Below are 23,057 nucleotides of genomic sequence, written 5' to 3'. Positions count from 1 at the left end.
TTTTTACACTATGATCAACTTATTTTGTATTTTTTTTATTCTTCTTCTGAAATATTTTACTAAACAAATGATGCTGTAATGTTTTAATAAATATATATATTTTTCAACTACACCAACACAATTTCACTTTGGTTATTGAGTTTATTGACTTATTGGTTTTACGTTTAAGGGAATAAAAAATAAACTTAATTCATAAGATTAAATTAACTTTAAAAATAAGATTAAAGATCATTCAGCAAAAATATCCATGTGTTATATAAAGGCATATTTCTACAACATTGAGTGCTCTTAAAACTAGTCCACATTAGAAGCACGGTATTATTAAAATAACCTAAATTAATTCATCAGCTTAAAGCTCTTCCAAATATATAAACCTCTCCCCAAACAGACACACGCACACACACACACGCACGCACGCGCACACACACATACATACAAATACATTTATAAAAATAAAGCCAGAAATGTTTCTAGAAATCGCTGGTTTGAGCTTGGACGTCCCTCACGGGATTTGGTCTCAGAGGTTTTGGCCTCAGTCATGAGGAAACTGCATTCACTCTTAAAAAAATAGCTCTAATAGCAACACACTCCCTGCGTTATCTGCTCAAACACGCCGTGCCCTTTAGATGAACGCCTTATAGATCACAGTGTTGCCTAGTTTAACACATTTTGTCTCACACTGTTTTTTGAAGTACGGAGTAATGGGCAGATAAACAGGTCTCGCTTTCTGGACATTTATTATTATTATTTATTTATTTTTATTTTATTATTATTTTATTTTATTTTTTTCCTCAAGCCTCCAGCCCTTTAGGTGAATAAATGCTGTACGTTCGTGATGTTCTCTATATGGGGTGAAAGTCGCCTCCGCGTTTGGGAAAGAAGCAGCAGCAGCAGCAGCAGCAGCGAGGCTGACTATGGGGGTCGTGCTGCGGGCTGTCTGTGGGAAATGCTCGTTAGTTCACTGACATTAAACTCTAGGAGGAGACGTGGAGAAGATGAGTTAACTCCTCCATGCTCTCCCCGAGGTGCTTTCCTTTCTGATCTCGCCGAGCCTGGCGCCTCCGGAGCAGTTTCATGTCTGCCTTATGAAACGCTCTTCCTTGACGGCCCAAGGGCCGCTTCAATGGAGCCTTTTTAATGCGAGCTTAAAGAGCCGAGGGCGCCTTTAAACTGCTCTAATGCAGCGTGACGCAATCAGCCCTCATTCGCTCACGTCGTTCATCAGTTGAATCCGAATATGATCTGGTTCCGTTTAGCACGCCGTCCAGGTCGGTTTACGGAGCTACGTAGGCCTGCTTTAATATCGTACACTGTCCTGTGAGGGGAAGGGCTAGAAAAAGGACCGTCTACAGTCTAACAGTCTGATAAAACAAAAGAGACAAAAGAAAAAAGACGGAAAAGGAAAAACGTGATTATGAATTTTGGTTAAAAAAAACGTTAAAAAAACGTTTCCGAGCTCTACATTTTTAAAGAGAAATGCTAAAGAGGCGGTTGTTCCTGTAGTCTGGTTTCAATAAGGGTTAAGCTAATGAGCGCCACTCTCTTTCCCTCTCTCTCCACACACACACACACACACACACACGACCCCTCGGCTTAATTACAACAAAAAGTCCTCGAATAAGCTCTCAAACTCCAGAGCCCCGGAGCCATCAGCTAAAACCGCTCCGCTACAGACAAAGTATGACGGCTCGAGCCCGTCTCTTTGAGACTCGCTTTGACGTCGCCATAGAGACCGGGCGGACCAATCCGAACGAGGGTCGAGGAGCGTCACGTGGGCCGAGCGAGACGCGGATTGGAGGACGGTGGAGCAAAAAAAACAAAAGGCCAAGTTTTGGGTAAGTTTTATAGGTGGGAGCGGCGCGAGGCCGAGGGGGAGCGGAGAGGAGCGGAGGGGCCACAACGGAGGGGAATAGCGGAGGGGAATAGCGGAGGAGCGGCGTGTGCGAGTGTGTTTTGTGTTGGGAGTTTTATGGCCCCTTTACCGTCCACCATGAGCTCCGTGCAAGGACCACTAGTCCAGGAAGGCGAAGAGGAGACGACGACTCAGGCCGCCGACAGGAATGCGGCGAAGGGATGTAAGAGCAAGGCGTCGAGCCTGCCCTTCAGCGTGGAGGCGTTAATATCAGACAGGAGCACTTCCAGGACTTCTTATCCCGCGGCGGAGCCCGGAGGGACGGCCACCTCTCCCGGGGCTGAGGAGCGCCTGCGGCTCTCCCCAATGGCTCTGTACGCGGAGAGGAAAGCGGCGCTGGAGAGCGCGACGAACTCGGGCAAAAGAGTAGGCGCCGAGGAAGACAAGACACGGGGAGGGTGGTACCAGAGCCCTCCGTACACTTCCCCGCCAAGTAAGTGTCAGAAAAGAGTCAGAGTGGCAAGACTGAAGTTTTGATATGGACGCAAAACACAGCTTGATATTAGTGTTGGGAATAATTGTGAGGACAGCTGTCTTAACATTGATGAGATTCGTTTTCTTGTAACTAAATATTAGAAATGCAGGTAATCCAGACTGTCAGACAATTAATAAAGGTTAAGGAAGTTGCTTTACTGCAGTTAATAAGCAACACTTTAACACAGTACATTACCATTGCAGTTATTGAGGGGACATCGTGGGACAGTTAATAAGGGAATGCTTCAACAAGCCGGTTTATTCCACTGGTTTTGTGGGGGGACGTACTGGGGAATTATCTCAAAATACAGCAAAATACATATTGTGAATAAACCCGTTAAATTAAATAATGAACTTTAGTGAGACAATGAATTAAAATTACTACAGTTTGGGGCCTGTATGACCCATGTGCCTGAGTGCACCCAAAGCCCCCCATTATCTATTAAAGTGAATATTTCAGGGCTGATAAATGTGTGTACCGTGTGTTTTCGTCCTCATGTGACACGCTTTCTCTCCCAATAGGACACTCCAGTCCGACTCCATGCGCGCTCAGGAAGCACAAGAACAACCGCAAGCCGCGGACTCCGTTCACGACGGCGCAGCTGCTGGCGCTCGAGCGCAAGTTCCGGCAGAAGCAGTACCTGTCCATCGCGGAGCGCGCGGAGTTCTCTAGCTCGCTCAACCTGACCGAGACGCAGGTCAAGATTTGGTTTCAGAACCGCAGGGCCAAAGCCAAGAGACTGCAGGAGGCCGAGCTGGAGAAGCTCAAGCTGGCGGCCAAGCCCGTGCTGCCGGCGCTCGCGCTCCCTTTCCCGCTGGCGGCTGGCGCGCACGCAGGCTCTCATGGCCTGTACGGGCACGCAGCGGCCTTCCCGCGGCCCGCACTGCCGCTGCCCGGACTGTTCGGTGGACCTGTGACCTACGGAATGTACTATCTGTCCTAACCGAGCGCCTGAGCGCCTCATTAACTGCAGGACTGCTGGTTCGATGTCTTTACTCTGTCGAACACGGACCAACTTAACTGTCCTAAAGTAAAACAGGCCTGAAACGAAATGCCATGAGCCGCCACACACTTCAGTCCCGCTATAACACACTGCAGGAAAGAGCCTCCAGGATACACTGCAATGCTGCTCCCTTCGAAAACGATCCAACGTGTTGCTGACATTGCGAACAAGGACGAAACGTGGTAGTTCAGCTTTGGGTTTTGTGGCAGGTGGTGGTTTAAATGGTAGAAGCTCCCCAAATCTCTAAAACGCCAGTGTATTACTTCCATTTCGATTTTTATGTAAGAACCAAATAATCACCAGCTAATTACAAAGAACTTACCAGCGATTCTCCAAACCAGGCAGATTTTTTGGAAGAAATTAAACGATAAAACAGTGAAGCGTGTCTGTAAACTGGTGCTGCCAGCCTGGGTTTATTCCAGCTCACTTTGGAGATTCTACAGTTTCACTGGATTTCCATCTGACCCCAGACTGATGCTTTCATTGGGCTTCGTCTAGACAGGACTCCTTTAGGCTCCATGTACCACACTAGAGTTTAATAGACTGTAAAATTAACCTCTAGATTTTTTATTATTGTAAATAAGCGTATATATTAGCACCCAGCTATTTTCAACCACCTTTGAAATTACGAATAGACTTGCTGATATTTATACATTGTGTTTACATTTATATTCTGTAAATTATTGTATATATTTGTACAGACAAATTTAGAAAAATAATCTTTTGTATTGGGAAAAAAATAAATTTGAAATAAGTGAACTGTGTGTCGTTTTTCTGCGAGCTCAATAAATGATCGATTTTATATTTTAACGATTGAAGAAAGGAACGAAATTCGTTCATGTTGTTTAGAGTAGACCTTCACGAGTCTGCAATACTGATCTGTCTAAACCAGCAAATCAGATTTTTACAATCCAATAATAATTTAATATGGCTTTAACTGCAACTGAACGGATAGACAACTTGTATTGAATTTAATACGCATATTAAAATAAATGCATAAATAAATGCAAATATTTAATATGTATTAAATACAATTATCTATTAACTCTTCATATTCGAGGCTTTCATTTGTGATTCTCTTCATTTCGGATTCGAAAGCAACGCGTCTGTATATTTACAGCATATATGAGTTTAGATCACTCAGTTTGCTCAATAATAAAAGTTGAACACATTAGAGCGCTTAAAAACAGACAGGAAGTGAACTGCAGAAAATTTCAAAGTTCAAAAGTTTCCATTTCTGCAACACATTTTAGCTGTATGAATTTCACCGTCTAGCCAGAAGTGATGGAGGAGGAGAAATCTACAATCTGACAGTCATTTGTCATTAGTGTAATATATAGGCAAAAAAGTTACTGGGACTTAATATCAACCTTAATTTCCCCATAGTACGGTTATGTGCTAGTTTCTGGCATAAACTGTAAAATAAACCACATAAAATGTTTGTTGGCCAGTTTTATTGTAAAAATAAATCCAACAAGCATATTGGACACATGCTATAGCACAGATACAGGATCATATAAATGAGAAATATTATACTCTGGCTATGTAATAAATAAAGGTTTTGGCCTACTTCTTCTTTCTTCCACCTCTGAAGCCTCTGACTGAGCCTTGACCAAAGCAAATTGATGAAGGCACTCTGAAAATCAAGTGCAAAAACATTTAAATAATAGCTTAAAATACACTGCCACACATTTCAATCCAAAAGTCTGAGAAATACTCACTTGTATGTGTAACGTGGCTTTGTCTGTTGAGAGGGCGCAAACTCCTGCCTCTCCGACTCTTGGGGCAGCGAAATGTCCATCGACTCACAATTCTCCGCTTCCCCATGTTGACTAACTACTCTACCAGAGACTGCCATACAGTCTTTCCTCTGCTGAGGAGCCCTCTTCTCTTTTGTTCTGCTGAACAAATAGAAACACTTCACTGCATCACATTTCATTTCACAATACAATTAAAAACACAAACACATGCAAAACTAAATGGGATAAAGTTCCAATCCTGCAGTCACGGCACACCTTTTCATCTTCTTCGACCTGTCAAACCTGAAGTCCGAAGGGTAGCTGTGAGCTGTGATCAGATGATCTTTCCTCTCTTTGCTGGTTTGGAATTTCAGTCCGCATCCCTCAACCAAGCACTGATACTGAAAAGCAATATTACATTGGACAGATTAAGTACATGGTTGTTTCAAGTTGCGTAATAGGAAAGGATTGTTCCCATTTTAGGTATGTGGGCAAGACCAGCCTACATTAAAATGTCCTCAGCAATCAAGATGTTCAAACTCAGTACAAGCATGCATCAAGAGACCCTCCAGGAAAAAGCTATCAAAGTTCTGGATGGTTTTGGATTTTTCCCCTTACTCAGAAACACACCGACACAACTGACTACAGCCGAAGAGTTATAGCGTACCTTACTCAATTCATATCATCACAAACAAATATCCATTAGAAACAGCTATTTCCTGCTGGTAATAATGACGGTCCTGTCTTGGACACAGCACAGTGTTCAGACTAAAACTGGCTGCTAGTTTGTAAGCATAATAAACTCATTACAAAGTCAACACACTGGTGTGGTGTTGTCTTCTCTGTATCTGATTTCTGCAGCCCCCTTTCCACAAGAAAAAGAGGGGGAATACAGACCATGCACTTTCTTACGTGCTTTGCGGGAGAGAGGGCTTCAGAGACTTCAGCAGACAACATAAAACACATTACAAAACAGAAATCGAGACAATCTGGGTTCCCAAGATTTCTTAGGTTTGTTCATTTTAATTAACTTTCAGAAATAAAACGATTATCTGCTGTTCCCTGTAGACGTTCTCGAAGGTTAAAGTAAATACCAGTTTTCTTTTTTTATTTTTTTTTTGTAAACTCAAATATCAGGAGTTTGAAGATTTTATTATTACACACACATTTTAAATTCACAATATCTGAATTATTCAGAAAGGTATCACCCATATTTTCAGCTGATGGAACTTACTTTCAAAAAAGTAAATGTAATGCAACTGTTTAGAGTAATTACAACTCAAATGACATGAGTGACTACTGGAAACTAATTAATGGACTGCTACACGAATAACAAACATCTGGCTTCATAATGACCAGAATCACTAATTTCAGGAGATTCCTCTGGTTTTAAGCACTTCTGCTAGTTTAGAAGGAGACTGGAGTCTGGCCATAACCAATTGTTTACGTTTATATGAGGGAGACGTGCTGACCTGGTAAATATGACAAATCAATGTAAAACGCATCCAAACCCAACCGTCACCATGAAGATAGCAAGATATAACCCCAAATTACAAACCTTTATTTAACTTTTCTTTTTTCTTTACATTGTTAAAAGCTCTTCTGCCTAAACTGAGAACTGAGAACTGCTCGACATTTTTCACGTTTTCAATTCGTATAAGGAATTTTGATTTTTAGAGAGTGTATAAGCGGCAGCTGAGGGAAAACAACAAATCCCAATTCTGAGGTCAAGATTCCTTCTGATTTATATTTTATGTTTCACACATATTCATACAAATTTTTATTCTACAAAGCTAATGATATATTACACAGATGGTTTGGCTCAAAAAAAAGTTTTGAAATACAACTTGTTCACTGTCTGTTTCATGAGTTCTACAACAAAATAAGCCCCTGAAATTACAGACCCCTAAAACTTCTAAGCAACTCCAGATAAACTGCCCAGGCATTTCAGCATAAGCATGAACCCCTGCCTCTTCTCCTCCCACTCTCCTCTGATAGGATGCACCCAGATGCCTAGTTCTGATCACTGACAGCGATTTCCCTGAAAAGCAGATAAGAGGCCCTTGGAGGAGGCCAAGGGGCATATTGCAGATAAAGGTTTAAATTTCAGTGGCTTAAAGTGTTTTTTAAAGCTTCCCTTTATTTTTTAATCATGTGCTTCGCTTAATACCTGAGTTGAGTAATATACTCAGCCGGACAACTGCAACTACAACAGCATGTGCAAACTGAAATCCTCATCCCAAAATACAATTTCAATAACGTTCTTGAATTTCAGCCACCCTATGAACCTGGATATGAATATTACCATGCACTGTTTCTCAGCCATGACCTGAAACAGTGAGTCGTGCCACTCCAGGATGTGTATGTCCAGCAGACGGTTTGATGGAAAAGAGCGCTTGCAGTTGGAGCACACGTGGCGGTGGAGGGAGTTGTAGTGGTGCTCATATCCCTCAAGAGTGTCAAATAACTGCTTACAGCCTGTGATGTGACATCTGAACTCTGAAACGCTGCAAGAAAATGGCAGAAAGATGAAAGTGGGGAGGGGACAGGATGACCAGCATAAAAAAAAAACTGCTGGTATTTCTTTGATATCAGTGATAAATCCTCTTACTGCATGTTGTAGCAAATGTTTAGCACTGTATTATGTGTTTTTCTATCTACAAAAATAAAACGTACCATGGTTTGATCAAATGCCTTTTCATCTTAGTCTGTACTTTTTTTATTATACGAATCACATGGTGAGGCCTAGTTTCTGAAGCTCTAGCAAAATGTATGCATACACATTACATTCATGGCATCTGCCAAAACAGCTTATAGATTATTATGTTGCAGAGGAAGCTGACTGCAGCGTTAAGAGTCTTGCCTAGTGACTCTTACTGGTAGAGTCTGGGTTTCTTGCCCTGGCAAGAAATCAAACCCCAGTCTGCCAAATGAAGCACAGATGCATTAGTGGATACACTGTACAAACAACTGGATAACTCAACAATTATGATTCGATAATTTCATATAACTCAACATTTATACATAACTACTAGCAATGCACAATCAAGGGGGGGGGGGTACAAAATAAATGAATAAATAAATAAATACATGTAAATGTAAAATAAACCATAGTGATCAAATTTAAACATGACAGGCCAGTAACAGCCTCTGGTCAGTAATGCATACACACAGAGTAAATAAATATACTGCCACTGAACACAGGCACGAGAGAAATCCTCAAAATGTTTTCCACGTGTATTTTATAAACTTACTAAAGTATGTAAGGGCACACCGTCTTAATCAGGATAAGTTACTTACATAAGTTCATTAGTTTAGCTGCAGTCAACTCCAGTATCACTGGCATCCCTCAGGAATCCAACAAAATAAACAACACGGGTAGTGCATGTATGCATGTATGTATATCTGCGCAGTTTACCTATTTATTTCAGACCAAACCCCACTCATCACATGTGTGTTTGATTGATTGCACCTTATTTTTATGAAATGAGACAATAATTGTAGCTACATATTTTTTTTTTACCGTTAACTGTATATAGCCAGCTACATCACTCACTGGGGCGCTTGGGGCTCGTCCGTAAGAGTCGTTACTAGATCCTGCAGGTATAAATGCCGGTGCACGTCGCCATCCTGTTGAGGAAAATCAGACTTAGGCCAACTTTCTCTCCACATCGATCTCACTTCACTAGCTCCCTAAACAGCTAGCTAGCTAACGTTTTAACCTGGCTAGCATGGTGCTAGCTAGCTAACTCACGTTAGGGACATAGCTACATATCAATTAGCCTGGAATTGTCACGTCTGTGCTACGAAAACTGATCCAGAAGAACAGATTGAAACAACATACTTCAAAAAGTTCATCATCTTTGTGTAAATGAAGGCTGTGGGGAGTGAATCTGAAAGGTGAGTCTGTTCCCTCTGCTCTTTCCCCTCCATTGCCGGACAGTATCTCACTCTTTTCTATGATTGGTACTGTATGGATGTTGATTCGTGTGGCATCAGATCCATCTAAAAGTCGGAGTAAACTGGGGTGTAACATAGCTGGAGCTGGAGCTGGCTCTCCTCTTCTACTTCTCCCTCCACACACAAATCATGCTCATGCACACATGCACGGCTTGCCTAACTTCCTTAAACGTCACTGAAACGTCTTGCAGGTGATTGGTCAGTTCGCGGTGTCCCCCAGGCCCTAAACACCACGGAGACAGAGTGCACCTTCAAGATACGGCCACAAGATGTCAGCATTTAAACCTAATGTTGTATTGAGTTTCAGCGCTGTCAAATCAATCAATCAATCAATCAATCAATCAATCAATAAATAAATAAATAAATAAATAAATGGTGATTTTACAGGAGAAGGCAAAAATGTTCATAACTTTGAATGGAAGTTAATGTAAAACAAGAGCTTATTCCAAGTAATTCAGAGCATTTCTATTGGTCCATTGATCCAGAACTATTTACACACAGTGTACAGAACAGCTGCAGGGTCCAAACCACTGAGAAAACTAAACAATTCCAACAAAATATCCATATGCTTTGGACAGCATTATTTACAAAGTGCATCATTAATCATTCATATTTTACATATCTTTATTTACATGCTGTTATTATAATCACTACTACTATTAATACGACCATAGGGTTCAAACCATGGAGAAACCTAAAAATGGTCCATGGTTTTCATTGGACAGCAGTGATATATGTATACAAGTACACATAAGTGCAGTAAAAAGAAATAAAATGCCTGAATTTAGTTTCTAGAAATCAGTAGAGATCTTGTGAGCTAGCTTACAGAACCAAGTTTGATTTCTCCTGGACGCCCCCAGGCAGCGGACACATGGGTGGGTTCATTTTCATCATCAGCTCACCTGATTTAACATCACTAAACACTGAATAACCAAACCAGGGTTTAGGTGATAGCCAGTGTTATCAGTGATAACTCCAGTGTTGAGAGCTTTGGAAATGTTTAATAATAAATACTTTTTGTATTAATACGTATTTTATTTATTCTAATATTAGTGTTGTACAGAGCAAATAAACACTCCCAGATAAGATGCTTGGTAATTGTAATTTTCACAGGTGTGTAAAACCTTTGCACAGTACTGTGTGCATATATATATAAGCCTTTTTAATGCAGCTATCCGATCGCTGTCTGCAGTAGTTAGTCGAACCTTTTCTAATAGGCCTAAACCTGGATACCTTGATATTCCATATGTTATTTCATGGTATTTAGCTGTTCAAATTTAATTCAGTTAAGAGCTCCTCCTAATCTCATCCCATCCTCATATCCACTTTCCTTTTTGAAATAGAAGTAAGATTTGAGCGGTTTCCTCCTGTTTCTAAAATCAGATATTTAGTATATTTAGTCATTAGTAAAAGACACAAACAAAATATTAGTAAAAAATAACATAAAAATGCATGAAAAATCTAAGACCCCCCAGTGAGCAAGCCAATGACGAGGAAATGAAAAAACTTCCTCAGAGCTGGAGGAAGAAACCTTGGGAGGAACCAAGACTCACACTACTCACAAGACTCACAAAGGGGGACCCATCCTTCCCTAGTCTGAACTATTTATAGATTATTTAAAAAAGCCATCTAAACTGTTGCACTGCTCAGGTGTGCAACATATTCATAATTATAATATAATAATCATGGTGTAGTATAACTTAATATAGTCATGACAGTGATGGTCTGAGTAATGAGAGTAATGATAGTTAATGGTGGTAATATTAATAGTGGCAGATAGTTAAAAGTCCATTTAGGTTTTAACATGGTCACTAGGCAGGTAGCAGTGGTAGGGTGGTAGTCTGGCATGGGTGGTGGTGAGCATGGGTGGGTGGATCATCTTCTCTTTTCTGCTAAGTGTGTTTAAACACATTCAGAAGTCAGTGATCTTACAGTAATACAGAGCTGAGATCTGCTTTATTTCTCGTTAGGCAAAATAAATAAATCACACGTCTCCTTTGGGAAAGCGGCAAAGACACACACCCTCTAACAGCGGTAGTGTAACACATGTTCCACAAGGTGGCAGCAAAGTCCACATGGTGAGGCTGCACCTCCATGTCCACGAACAGTCTCACTAACCGCTTTATCTGCATCAACGACCCCCGGAAAGACCCGCACTTATCTGGTTCTGATTTAAACAGGCGAACCACAGGCAGGGAACCCAAAAGAAACACGTTAGACCTTGGTTCTGCATTTCTGCATTTTGGATCTGACACATATGAAGTCTGGTGAGCTGTGACCAGATGGTGGTTCCTGTATTTGGTGGTTAATTAAAACTGCTCTATGGATGAAGGGTACTGTAAAATGACCATAGATAGTTAAAGTGGACGGTCAGAGACGCAGAGAGAGAGAGAGAGAGAGAGAGAGAGAGAGAGAGAGAGAGGGAGGGAGGCGGAGCATTGTTGAAACTGAATTAGTGGACTTCCCCCGAGCCCGGCTCTTTCACTCAGTACGGCATCATCACGGGGAGCCATGCGCTGGTCTGGATTACTATTATCGCTGTTTTCTTACATCTCAGTTTGGGGTGAGTTCAAAGCCGGATCCAACTCTGAACACTAGTTTATAGTTAATGATGAAGGACAGTGTGTGTGTGTGTGTGTGTGTGTGTGTGTGTGTGTGTAACACGTGCTGCTGGCTGTAGGATGTGAATCGGATAAATCAAAGACAGTAAATCAGTTTATATATATATGATTGTGTGTATATATATATATATATATATGATTGTGTGTATGTATATATATATATATATATATGATTGTGTATATATATATATATATATATATATATATATATATATATATATATATATGATTGTGTGTATATACATATATATATATATATATATATATATATATATATATATATATATATGATTGTGTGTATATATATATATATATATATATATATATATATATATATTGAAACGCATCTAGGCATAAAAACTATCTAACTGATTTTGTTGTTTAGAGTTTTGCGCCGCTGCACATCCTCGCCTCCGCCATGTGATGCACTATGATATTGTCCAGCTTCAGCCGGTAAAAGGACGAATGAAGAGGAGCGTTTCTGACCAACAGGTGTGATGAAGTTTGGGTTTTCATTAAGATCCAAAAGTATTTCAATCGTTATTATATGTCATAAAAATATTCTAAGTAACGTTGTTTAAAAATTTGTTTAATTGTAAAAATTCAATCAGAAACGAGATGAAATTGAAATTGTTTACATTTTAATTTGATTGTAATATTTTGTATTGTTTTAAATCATATCACCAAAGACTAGATTTAATGTGATAAACTGAGCAATACATTGTTATTCCTTTAGAGGCACTTTAGAGACAACCTCAGAGAACACAGTTCAGAACAAAGGAAATTAAGGGTTCGGTTCCAAAATGCATTAAAAGCCAGGTCTCCCTTTCAGATTTTAATCTCAGCAGATCTCCTGGTTAAAAGAAGGTGAAATAAATAAATACAAAACCATTTCAGACAGTTTTAGTTTCCAGTTCAAATATTTGTGGAAAGTGAGCTGCAAACATACACACACACACACACACACACACACACACACACACATCCAAGAAAATGCAGTACTATACAGGGACTAATTCAGCATTATCCATCATCATTAGAGAAAGAACACTGTGTTAATTGTGTCAAATGGGACCTTTTAGTGCAGTATATGTGTGTAATACCATCATGATGCATTTTGGAAGCGAACTCTTCACACTTAATTGTTCAGATAAGGACATTAATGGCTTAATGATGAAGTGATTAAATGTCTTTTGTGCCAATAGAAATATCCTGACACAGATGAATATGCCTTGAGTGTTGATGGGAAAAACTTCACATTATATCTGGAAAAGAATAGGTAGGAAAATCACTTACATTAGTTCTGAGGGGAATTTTGCGTTTTTAACAATTCAAGCATGTCAATCCTTGTATCTTTTGTGCTTTTCCTTCACTGCAGGGAGCTTTTAGGGAAAGATTACACTCTGACTCACTACACAGAAGATGGGATGAAGGTGACGGCACCTCCGTCGAACACAGTAAGAGTTATACTGAATGTTGTCTTTATTAATCTGTAGAGCTTTAATGTTGGTGACTGACTGTAGTTTTTGATTTGCTTATTGCAGGACCACTGCTACTATCAGGGTCATATCCGAAATGTAAAGGAGTCCTCAGTCAGTGTTGACCTGTGCTCTGGAATGCGGTAAGAAAAATCATGTTATGATGAGCAGATTATAAAATGTGGACTGATCATCTCAAACACTGTACTGTATTGAAGTGAAGAAACACACTAGGTGCTTTCTGCTGAAGTGCAGAAGAAGACGAACAAGTAAAGTGAGCATTTAGAAGAAAGATATTTAATACATTTATTATTATAAACGTTTTTTGGAGTACAGTCTGCTACGGTACTCTGCTATGATGTAAAATGCGACTGTATGACATGTGGTCATGTGGTAGAAAAGTAGTAGACATGTATTTTAGTGTTGAGGATAATTAATTATTGAGGATAAGCACCACCACTCTCTCTCTCAGGATGATTAAGAGGACCAGAAACATTGTGTTAGTTTTAGTACATATTTCAAAAATCAATATAGCTGTCCACAAAGACGAGGAAGGACATAAAAACTTTTATTTGATATTTAATAAAAGATTTAAAACAGTTTATAGCTTATTGTTTAGTTTGTTCTTGTGATATTAAAATAACTTGCTTAAAATAAGTATCATAAACTAAGCAGCAGGATATACCAAATACACAGCTATAGCTACAGCTATATGCAACACCTCTCATGATGTTTTCTAATGAACCATCTGGTTTACCATCTGTTTCCTGTGCTTAAAACTGAATTACTAACACTTACTCACTTTTTCTCTTCTGGTTGGCTGAGATGTTTAGTAATATGTGCAAGATGTTAACTCTGCTGTGTTTATTGGGCATATATTGTATTACTTTTGTATTATTATTTTTTTTGTAAATTACATGAAGTTTTTTTAAGCATTTACAAAAGCAACTATCATAATCAGCCTACTCTGTGGTTGAACAGCCTCAGTGATCTGATCAGTAAAAATTGGCTTATTGTGAAAGCACACTATAAGTGAACCACCGGTGCTCATGTTTTGCAGAGGGTTCATGAGAGCAGAAAATCAGGTCTATCTGATTGAGCCGTTGGAGAAGTCTGTGAAAGGGGACCATGCAGTTTACAAACAAGAGCACCTGAGAACTAAGAGGGAGGCAGTTGACTACATCAACGACACAGTGTATGACCTTGGGCCAAGGTTATCTGGACTGTATAGCAACAGAAACATGGTACCGGGACTAATACCTCATATTTACATGGTTGAATTATACTAGTTGAACTGCGGCCACAAGAAGAGTCATTTCATTTTGTATTTTGTCATTTTACACAGAAGAACAAGGTCCCCATTGGAGCACAGCGCTTTGTAGAGTTGGTTTTGGTTGTTGATAATAAAGAGGTGAGGTTATTTTAATGCATTTTAATGTGAGATTTTAGGCTTTTAATAAACTTTTATTGAAATAACATGTTTATATATTTTAGTACAAGAGAATTGGGAGCTTGAAGAGTGTGCAGAAGAGAATGCTTGAAATTACTAATCATGTGGACAAGGTATGTCAGTTTAAACTTTTATCAAGTTTTTTTGACACTGTAATAACATGCTGTACTATATAATGATATGATGTTTTATCTCTGTAACATAATATATTACTTTACTACGCTTTCCGTGCAGCTTTATCGTCCTCTGAACATCCGTGTCATGTTAGTGGGACTAGAGGTGTGGTCCTATACAGACCAAATCGAGGTCAGCCCTGTGCCAAAAATCACTCTGGCCAACTTTTTAAAGTGGCGTCAGAGCAGCCTCCTGACAAGAAAGAAGCACGACAACGCCCAGTTTGTCACGTGAGTCACTTGTATTTACAGCATTATGTTTTTTGATAATTGATATTTTCTGCACCTGGGCTCCCCCTACAGCTGTGGAGTGCAATTCACTTTCACTCCACGGCCATAAATACAAATCACACTTTGAGCTCCCCCTAATGTACAGTTATAAACATGCTGTTGTTGACAAGCTGAGAGAAATAGATCCATCATCTGAAGTAAAAGAGGAATGTGGACTGATTGAGTAATAGTACAGGATTTTACACAAATATGACTTGGGATGGCGTTATGCAGTTCTCGTGATAGGTCTCGTGCAGTTACATGGTGCAGTTAGCAGCATTCCAGGCCAAGTTAAGAGATACAGAATTGTCGTCTGAAGTGAAAGAAGCATGTGGACTGATGCGTTGGAGTAATATTACAAAATTTTACATACATATGACTGATATATGGGCTCTCCCTTCAGTGTAATTCACTTTCACTCCACTGTCATAAATACAAATCACACCTTGAGCTTCTTCTAATAGACAGGTATAAACATGCTTTTTGACAAGCTACAGATACAGATATGGCATCTTAAGTGATATAATCATATGGACTGAAATGGTTGAGTAATATTACAAAAATATTACATATGAAATATGATGCAGCGTTATGCAGTTCTCGGAAGTGGGCCTTGCCCCGAGAGGCAATGACAGAGAGACTGTTCTACCTATTACACGGCAGTGGAGCATCAATTTGATTTTGAAGCTGTTATTTTTAGGTACAGTTGCTATGTGAGGTTGCTTTAAAGCATGATGTCTGACTCTGAACACTCCTAAATGTCTTTATGTTTGTGTTTCTTCCATACAGTTTTATTTTACTGATATCTGGACATTGTGTGGTTTAGACAGTTTTCTGAATTAATCTTAAATTCTTTTCCTCTTTTAAAATCATTCAGTGCGATCAACTTTGATGGAACAACTGTTGGCTTGGCTCCTCTGGATGCTATGTGCTCTCCCACCTCTGGAGCTGTGAATGAGGTTTGTTGAATGGATTCAAATAGAACATTAGTCATCAGAAAAACAAGCACAGTGTACTGTCTTTTAAATGAATGGTACATGGAAATGTTTGCATGTGGTTTGCTTGTTTTGCTCTGGAGTTAATGGGTCAAATGTGGTAACAAGAAATGGAAGTCTATAATCACCAAATATTTCTGGATGACATAGACTTTTATGTTATCCTGCAAAACTACAGCAGAATACAAACGTTTTTGGACAATTTACTGTTTTTGGATAATTTCTTTAAAATTTAGTCAAATTTAGTTAATTTAACTTAAAATTAATTCTACACATTCCCTCCCTAGGACCATAGTGACAGTCCCCTTGGCGTGGCCTCCACCATTACCCATGAAATGGGCCATAACCTGGGTATGTCACATGACAACCCAAATTGTGACTGTTCTTCAAAATCATCTAGCCAAGGATGTGTCATGGGAGAGAGTATTGGGTAGGGATCAGGACTTTTTAAAAACAGTTTTCTGTTACAACATTTTACAGATCACACAGTACTGTATTAGAAAGACCACACATTATTCTTGGTTTTCCTTCTTGTTCTAAATTGTCTTTCACAATCTTTCTATAGATTCATTTATCCTGAGAGCTTCAGCAGGTGTAGTAAAATGTCTCTGGAGATATTTTTAGAGAAATACGACAGCAGCTGCCTGTTGGACATCCCAAAAGAAGAAGATCTGTTTGGGGGTCCAGTGTGTGGCAATGCGTTTGTGGAAAAAGGCGAGGAGTGCGACTGTGGAACAGTGGAGGTAGGACATGCCATTTATAACAATCCTTTTATTGCTGTAGCTACGTTCAGACTATTATACCTTCCCGAGAGCTATTTTCCTTGTAAATATGTTGTTGCTCCATTTCTTTATATGTCTGATAGCCATGATATCCTGTGATAAATTCTGCTAATTACATATAATTAATGGAGCTATGACATACACTGATGTTTAGAAACGCTTAGATGTATTTGAAGGGTTCAGTTGCTTCTCATTTGGTGGATAACGACAAAAAAAAAATTTGATATGCCAGATTTATTCTGCATTTTTGAGAATCAATACAGTACTGAAAAACGTGATATTGCGATGCTTCGATACATCAATATTTTCTTACACCCCTACACAATAATGATAGACTGATGGGTTTTGAATGAATGCAGGAATGCAAAAACCCTTGCTGTAATGCCACCTCCTGCAGACTGACCGAGGGCTCAGCATGTGCACATGGAGAATGCTGTCACAACTGCCAGGTAAACGTCCAGCTTATCAAGTGCTGATAGTCTTGATTCCTGTATACATTCTTCAAAGACATCTAGATACACCTCAACCCTGTTGAACAGAATTGGGCAGGGTTGCACTTGATTGCTTTAACATTTCATAATTTTCTCATTGTCAATTCTACCTCCAGCTAAGGCACGCAGGGAGTGTGTGCAGACCCAGTGCTCATGACTGTGACCTGGAGGAATACTGCACTGGGGAAACAGCACAATGTCCTAAAGATGACTACAAGATGAATGGGCTCCCATGCAACCAGGGTTACTGCTATAATGGCCAGTGTCCATCACTTACGGAACACTGCAAGACGCTGTGGGGTCCAGGTACAGTTCTTCCAGAGCTAGAACCATTCCATTCTCATGATAGTTCTAGGTGTGATAGTTAGGTCTCTTAATTTAAGATTTTGTTGTTATTAATCAAGCCATATTTGGCAAAACATGAGTTAAACATGACAAATTAATCATTTGTAATTTGTGTATGTATATAATGTAATCTCTCTTTGCTTTCTAGGTGCTGATGTAGACATTGATGCCTGCTTTAATAATAACATTGTTCATAACAGGGACTTAAGGTAAAAGCCACACCTGTAAAGAAAGCTAAACTATATGAATATAATTGTGTTTGCTTTAGAATAACACATATCTTATTTTTTCTCCAGGCACGTCAAATGTGGAAAAATATACTGCATAGGTGGAAATGAGTTCCCAATTACTCAGACAAAATCTGTGATTACCAAAGGTACAAAAACGTGTTATGCAGCTGTGAATACCCCTGAGGCAGACAGCATCGGGATGGTGCCAACAGGTACCAAATGTGGGACAGATAAGGTTAGTGAATGAAGCTTGTAAAATTTGCATTTTCGTACATTTCACATGTAAAACTTCTAAAAACCATGTGATTAAACACTTGTATTTCACTTGTACTTCTCATTTGGTGAATAACCACAAACAATAATTTTAGATGCTAGTGTGACAATGGTAGATGCCACAACGCTCATCAAGTGATGGAGTGGGTTGAGAAGTGAGGACGTTCATGTGATGGCAATGCCATCACGATAACCATACATACCACTGAGAACTGTGTTGTGAAATGTGTGAAGAACTGTGTTGTGAAATATGAGGAAAAGGAAAATCCAACCGCTGTTGGAGGCCTGTGGACAGCAGCGAAGAACGGGAAGCAATTGATTTCAAGCATTTTTGAAAGCTTATGGCAAAGCAGTGTTAGGCAGTCATTAAGGCCAGAACAAGACCTAAAAAATAATAGGGCTGTGTATTGGCAAGAACCTGACGATAAGATACATATAAATATATACATATACAAGCATGATATTAAACATGATATTTTGCTATTTTTTTAAATAAATGTTTAGGAAAACTGTCAGAATATAAAAACTCACCACCATATGGATATAATCTGAGGAAAACAACTGCTATCAGTTGATATTGTGTTTTTGAGAATCAGTACAGTATTCTGAAACACAATTCGCCTACAAATTATTGATTAGTGATCAATCGAAAAAAAACAACATTTAAGCAATTATCTACATCTACTATTCATTTGATGTCAATGTATAAAAAATAGTCAAGAGTCTTGGATTTTACGTGATTAAATGAATGCAGGAATGCAAGGAACACTTGTTTTTCAACATAATAATGTGATGTGTATATCCACATGTGATCACATGGTTTTTTCATGTGATTACTAGGGGTGTAACGGTACACAATAGTTGCAGTTTGGTTCACACCCAGGTTTGGACCACAGTTTGGTACAGGTACGGTACAACAGTGGATGAAAAGGGACAAACAAGACTGCAGTTACCATAGCAGCACTCCTAAACCACTACAGTTCCACCATCCAAAAGCTTATAGCTTAAGGTTTCCAGGTGTCATGAATCCTTGTGTAATAACCGTATTTACGTATTTTGGTGCATACGGTGCATGTACTGAACTGTGACCTCTGGAATGTGATTCCCATACCATGACAGGTCGCGATGAATACATGTGATGTTACACCCCTAATAATTACACTTGTTTTATCTTCAAATGATCACATGTTCATGTGTGAAACTAAAAAATGTAAAATGTAAAAATCTGTTGAGTATTCATTTCTATCTGTTCTGTTTGTTAACAGGTGTGTTACAACAGTCTATGTCAGGACATAAGCATCTATGGAACCAATAACTGTTCTGCAAAATGCAATAACCGTGGGGTACGAGAATTTTTATTATTGAAATGCTTTAAATGTGGTTTCCATAATAGTATGATTGAATGGAAGTCGCAAAAGGTCTTCTAGAGAATAAGAGTGGATGCCCTTTTAAGCTGACCTTTTTCCATTGTTTGGACTGTTCAGCAGGCGTTACCCGATGGCTATGGAGATTTCCACTGTGCTTTACTGTACTATTTTCATTTTTCATAGGTGTGTAACCATGAGAAGCAGTGCCACTGTGATCCGGGCTGGGCTCCCCCCTACTGTGACGTGACACAGTCAGACGTTGCAACGCGTAAGCCAACCCCAATCTAAACATCAACTTGTGGAATAAAGGGTTTTTGTAATGTGATCAAAATACTACCCTACTTCATAGTGATCTGTGTTTTTTGTTAACATGTCAAATGTGTGTACTCTTGACCAACAGGTAAAGATGCAGTGATCATTGGTGTGACTACATCTATAGCCATCCTTCTACTGATCACGTTAGCTATTGGAGCCTCAGCATGCTGTCATAAACAAAAGACACCATTCCTGAAGAAAAGGTTAGGAGGAAGAATTTTTTTGGGCAGTCCTTAATTATTTAGTTGTCAACTGTTATCTTGTTATTGTGACATTGACATACAATACAGCTTCTCAGAAGTGTTTTCTTTCCTCCAAAAGGCCCTTTAAGGATACAAACACCTACTCTGGTCAGTCCAACCCAGTGTTTCAGTCAGGCAGTGCGAAGAACAGCCCCAGGTGTGGACCCCCACGCATCAGTCAGCCCACTTTTGTGGAGTCAACTGCAACCCAGGCCTGCAAACCTCTGAATGTCCCAAGTACAGCCAGCCGACCAGCACCACGGGTTAGGGTTATCATTTATCAGCCACTGAACTGAATGAAACTGAAGTGTATTTTATATATATGTGTACAATAATACAATGTGTACCCATAAACTGAACTTCCCAGGGCTAATTACTTCTCACCTCTTGCCCACAGCCTCTGAATGTAGTAGCAGGACCAAGGATAGAACAGGTAATAATGATTTTGGATTGAATGCCTTAAATTCTGCAAATTGTTAGTTACCTATTTCCACATTTTTTAATGCTTTATTTTTTTTTTTAGATGGGGAAATCTTCCATTCCACCCCCTGTTGTTCAAAGCAACATTAATCTCACTCAGGTAAGGCTAAAACTGGTTATCTACAGTGCACTGCTCATATAGCAAGTAGTAATAAAATACATTTACTTTATTGTTTCATTTGTTGAAGTTTTGTTCTAATATTTTGTGTTTTTATCAGACAAAACCTCTGCTTCCACCTTCCAAACCACTACCTCCTTCAAGACCTCTACCTCCACTGATGTCCAAACCAGTAAGTCATTATGTCCACAGTACATGGCATCCAGAGGTTGAAAATACTTAAGTGATTGTACTTTGTTAGTATTGCTGTAATTACAGATACATATTTTTGGTTTTATATAATTGGTTTTCAGTTATTTTTAATTATGTATTATTCATTCATTATAGTCCTCTTTCCCAATTTGAAACCCATGAGATTTTCTTTGTTTTTCTTCTTTATGTCCTGTGAACCAATCAACTTCCCATGCATTGTATACTCTTTATTAAGCATCCAATCAGATTATTATCCATATAAGATAGAACTGCCCACTTCACTTCACTTTTTTATTTTAGATACTTCATTCTGTATGAATGAAGACACTTTTAGACTTTTACTTAAGTGCACATTTGGTTCTGTACTTCCACTTTTAACTGAGTAAGATTTGAACACAGGAGTTGTATTTCCACTTACATGCAGCTTCTCTTTTTCTCTTTTTTCATCCTAGCATCCTTTCTGTTTTAGTCATCAAACCATGTCCCAGAATACCACACCCTAAACAGCAGAAGCAGCCCTGCTGTGTGGAGCATTTTAGCATTTCTTTCTCTTTCTTTACCTCTCTACCAAATTGCAGTTGTATCTGCTTTATCCAGTAAAGGTGCTAAACTTGCAACAATCGTTTAAAGTACTCAGAACAACATCTCTTAACAGTCCACACTGTGAACTATATCATATCATAATTTGTGATGAAAATATTTAATACATTTACTGTAAAGACTGATTTATGCATTTTACAGCATGCCTCATATTGGGGGCCCCAAGTGGTCCATCAGAATAAGGTACCAGAGGATCACTAGTTCGAATCCCGGTCATGCTGCTAGCTATTGGCAGCCGGAACCCTGAGAGAGTCAGTGCAATGCTGGCCAGCACTGGCGTCTGCTGGCATCAGCGGCAAGTCAAAAAAAGAGATGCTGGCTGACTGTGCATGTGTCACAGAGGAGGCATGTGTCAGTCCTCACCCTCCTAGTGTTGGAGCATTGCATGTAATAGAGGGAGAATATATATGGGCGATCCAAGTTGGAGAGAAACATTTTTAATGGGGGCAGTTACTTCCTGAAGACGAGCTGACTATACATTGTCATGCCTGTATTGTTTATTGTTCTGTAGGTGTATAAACCAAAATCTCCTCCGGTGCCTTCTCTGAAACCATCAGGCTCACAGCCAGCCTGGAATCCACCTCAGGTACATTTATGGTTTATCGATGGCTAGTTTAATACATTTCTCACTGTATATACGAACACTGTAATGCTCTAATGCTTTTTTGTACCCAACAGGTAATAGTGGTCCCAAAGGTGCCTCTGAAACCCCCTACAAAGAGATGAGGTGATGCAGAGTGACTCAGAATCACTGAGAGCATCAGATGTTGAGATGCTTTATGAGCAATTTAGTGCCTCTACAGGGACTGCAGCTTTGAAGATGATTCAGCTCTCCACCTTTGCACTGAGTAACAAGACTCATTAGAGGAAGATGGAGTTATGTTCAAGACAGGGTTTAATGTCTGTACAAACTCAGGGACTTGCTCCTTTTTGCTGTTGCTGATCTGATGTTTTGGTACGTCTTGATGCAGAGTTATTTTGTAATGAATGTGTTTGTAGCATCTTGCTCTTTTGCCACATGGAGAAATAAACTTAAGCATTCAGAGTTATCACACTGTAGGAAATGAGGCCATTATTGCTTTGTGAGCTGGCATTTCTGTTGTACTTAAATCTTTTAAGACTGCACCAGTGTCCTGTTTCCTGTTTTGTTTTGTTCTTATCTTCTTGCGCTCCGACAAAAGCAATCAAATGTTGGCTGATTTGTGCACTAAATGTTTTCATATGTTGCTTAATTATTCTCAGCTGGTCTGATTTGTATTATCAAAAGTTTGAATACTTAAAAATAAAAATGTTATTTATATAAAAAAAACAAAGTTGTGAATGTGGGCCATTTTGTCTAATAAACATTTCAGTTGGCACTGTAACACTATATATATATATATATATATATATATATATATATATATATATATATATATATATACTCATATATCTGCATTTTATTTTATGTTTTTGACTTTTTAACATAATGTATTCATGATTCATGGACCAATAGAGATGCTCCAAAAAAGGCTTTAAATAAGTAGTTTTACACTGATGTTCAGTG

General features: G+C 39.1%; 3 protein-coding genes across 4 annotated transcripts; 2 read left to right on the top strand and 1 right to left on the bottom strand.

The window, feature by feature from the left end:
- The first annotated feature begins 1,887 nt into the window (after positions 1 to 1,887).
- msx3 (muscle segment homeobox 3) lies at positions 1,888 to 4,149 on the top strand. The gene is made up of 2 exons (XM_072677002.1): positions 1,888 to 2,345; positions 2,909 to 4,149. The coding sequence occupies exons 1-2, from the start codon at positions 1,970 to 1,972 to the stop codon at positions 3,328 to 3,330; spliced, it is 798 nt and encodes a 265-aa protein (XP_072533103.1). The 5' UTR covers positions 1,888 to 1,969; the 3' UTR covers positions 3,331 to 4,149.
- Positions 4,150 to 4,827: 678 nt separating this feature from the next.
- On the bottom strand, positions 4,828 to 9,240 carry znf511 (zinc finger protein 511). 2 transcript variants are annotated; one of them, XM_072676999.1, is made up of 6 exons: positions 8,974 to 9,240; positions 8,686 to 8,759; positions 7,435 to 7,636; positions 5,406 to 5,530; positions 5,112 to 5,291; positions 4,828 to 5,026 (listed from the first exon to the last, which is right to left on the bottom strand). In XM_072676999.1, exons 1-6 carry the CDS (start codon positions 9,163 to 9,165, stop codon positions 4,957 to 4,959), a joined length of 843 nt encoding a protein of 280 aa, XP_072533100.1. In that variant the 5' UTR covers positions 9,166 to 9,240; the 3' UTR covers positions 4,828 to 4,956. The 2 variants fall into 2 exon arrangements, with proteins under 2 accessions (XP_072533100.1, XP_072533101.1); XM_072677000.1 differs by having other exon boundaries at positions 5,112 to 5,288.
- A 2,336-nt stretch (positions 9,241 to 11,576) lies between these two features.
- adam8a (ADAM metallopeptidase domain 8a) lies at positions 11,577 to 22,795 on the top strand. The gene is made up of 25 exons (XM_072678199.1): positions 11,577 to 11,652; positions 12,096 to 12,202; positions 12,916 to 12,989; positions 13,089 to 13,167; positions 13,255 to 13,331; positions 14,249 to 14,432; positions 14,534 to 14,599; positions 14,683 to 14,751; positions 14,873 to 15,042; positions 15,959 to 16,040; positions 16,364 to 16,506; positions 16,642 to 16,819; positions 17,218 to 17,307; positions 17,466 to 17,655; positions 17,843 to 17,903; positions 17,991 to 18,159; positions 19,463 to 19,540; positions 19,748 to 19,832; positions 19,965 to 20,082; positions 20,201 to 20,384; positions 20,519 to 20,554; positions 20,645 to 20,701; positions 20,820 to 20,891; positions 22,023 to 22,097; positions 22,190 to 22,795. Exons 1-25 carry the CDS (start codon positions 11,601 to 11,603, stop codon positions 22,235 to 22,237), a joined length of 2,544 nt encoding a protein of 847 aa, XP_072534300.1. The 5' UTR covers positions 11,577 to 11,600; the 3' UTR covers positions 22,238 to 22,795.
- Positions 22,796 to 23,057: the final 262 nt, after the last annotated feature.

The sequence above is a fragment of the Salminus brasiliensis genome, chromosome 4 (genome assembly GCF_030463535.1).
Source record: "Salminus brasiliensis chromosome 4, fSalBra1.hap2, whole genome shotgun sequence".
NCBI classification, from domain to species: Eukaryota; Metazoa; Chordata; class Actinopteri; order Characiformes; family Bryconidae; genus Salminus; species Salminus brasiliensis.
The sequence above is the reverse complement of the archived record's forward strand: the minus strand, read 5'-3'. Positions and strand labels throughout refer to the sequence as shown.

Excerpts from the sequence above, each read along its gene's own strand:
- znf511 (XM_072676999.1), bottom strand. The coding sequence starts at position 9,165 with ATGTTACACCCCAGTTTACTCCGACTTTTAGATGGATCTGATGCCACA. Across the intron at positions 5,531-7,434 it reads TGGCTGAGAAACAGTGCATG|TATCAGTGCTTGGTTGAGGG; the intron begins GTAATATTCATA and ends ATTGCTTTTCAG. Across the intron at positions 5,292-5,405 it reads AGGTCGAAGAAGATGAAAAG|CAGAACAAAAGAGAAGAGGG; the intron begins GTGTGCCGTGAC and ends CTATTTGTTCAG.
- adam8a (XM_072678199.1), top strand. The coding sequence starts at position 11,601 with ATGCGCTGGTCTGGATTACTATTATCGCTGTTTTCTTACATCTCAGTT. Across the intron at positions 13,168-13,254 it reads CGGCACCTCCGTCGAACACA|GACCACTGCTACTATCAGGG; the intron begins GTAAGAGTTATA and ends TGCTTATTGCAG. Across the intron at positions 22,098-22,189 it reads CAGCCTGGAATCCACCTCAG|GTAATAGTGGTCCCAAAGGT; the intron begins GTACATTTATGG and ends TGTACCCAACAG.
- msx3 (XM_072677002.1), top strand. The coding sequence starts at position 1,970 with ATGGCCCCTTTACCGTCCACCATGAGCTCCGTGCAAGGACCACTAGTC. Across the intron at positions 2,346-2,908 it reads TCCGTACACTTCCCCGCCAA|GACACTCCAGTCCGACTCCA; the intron begins GTAAGTGTCAGA and ends CTCTCCCAATAG.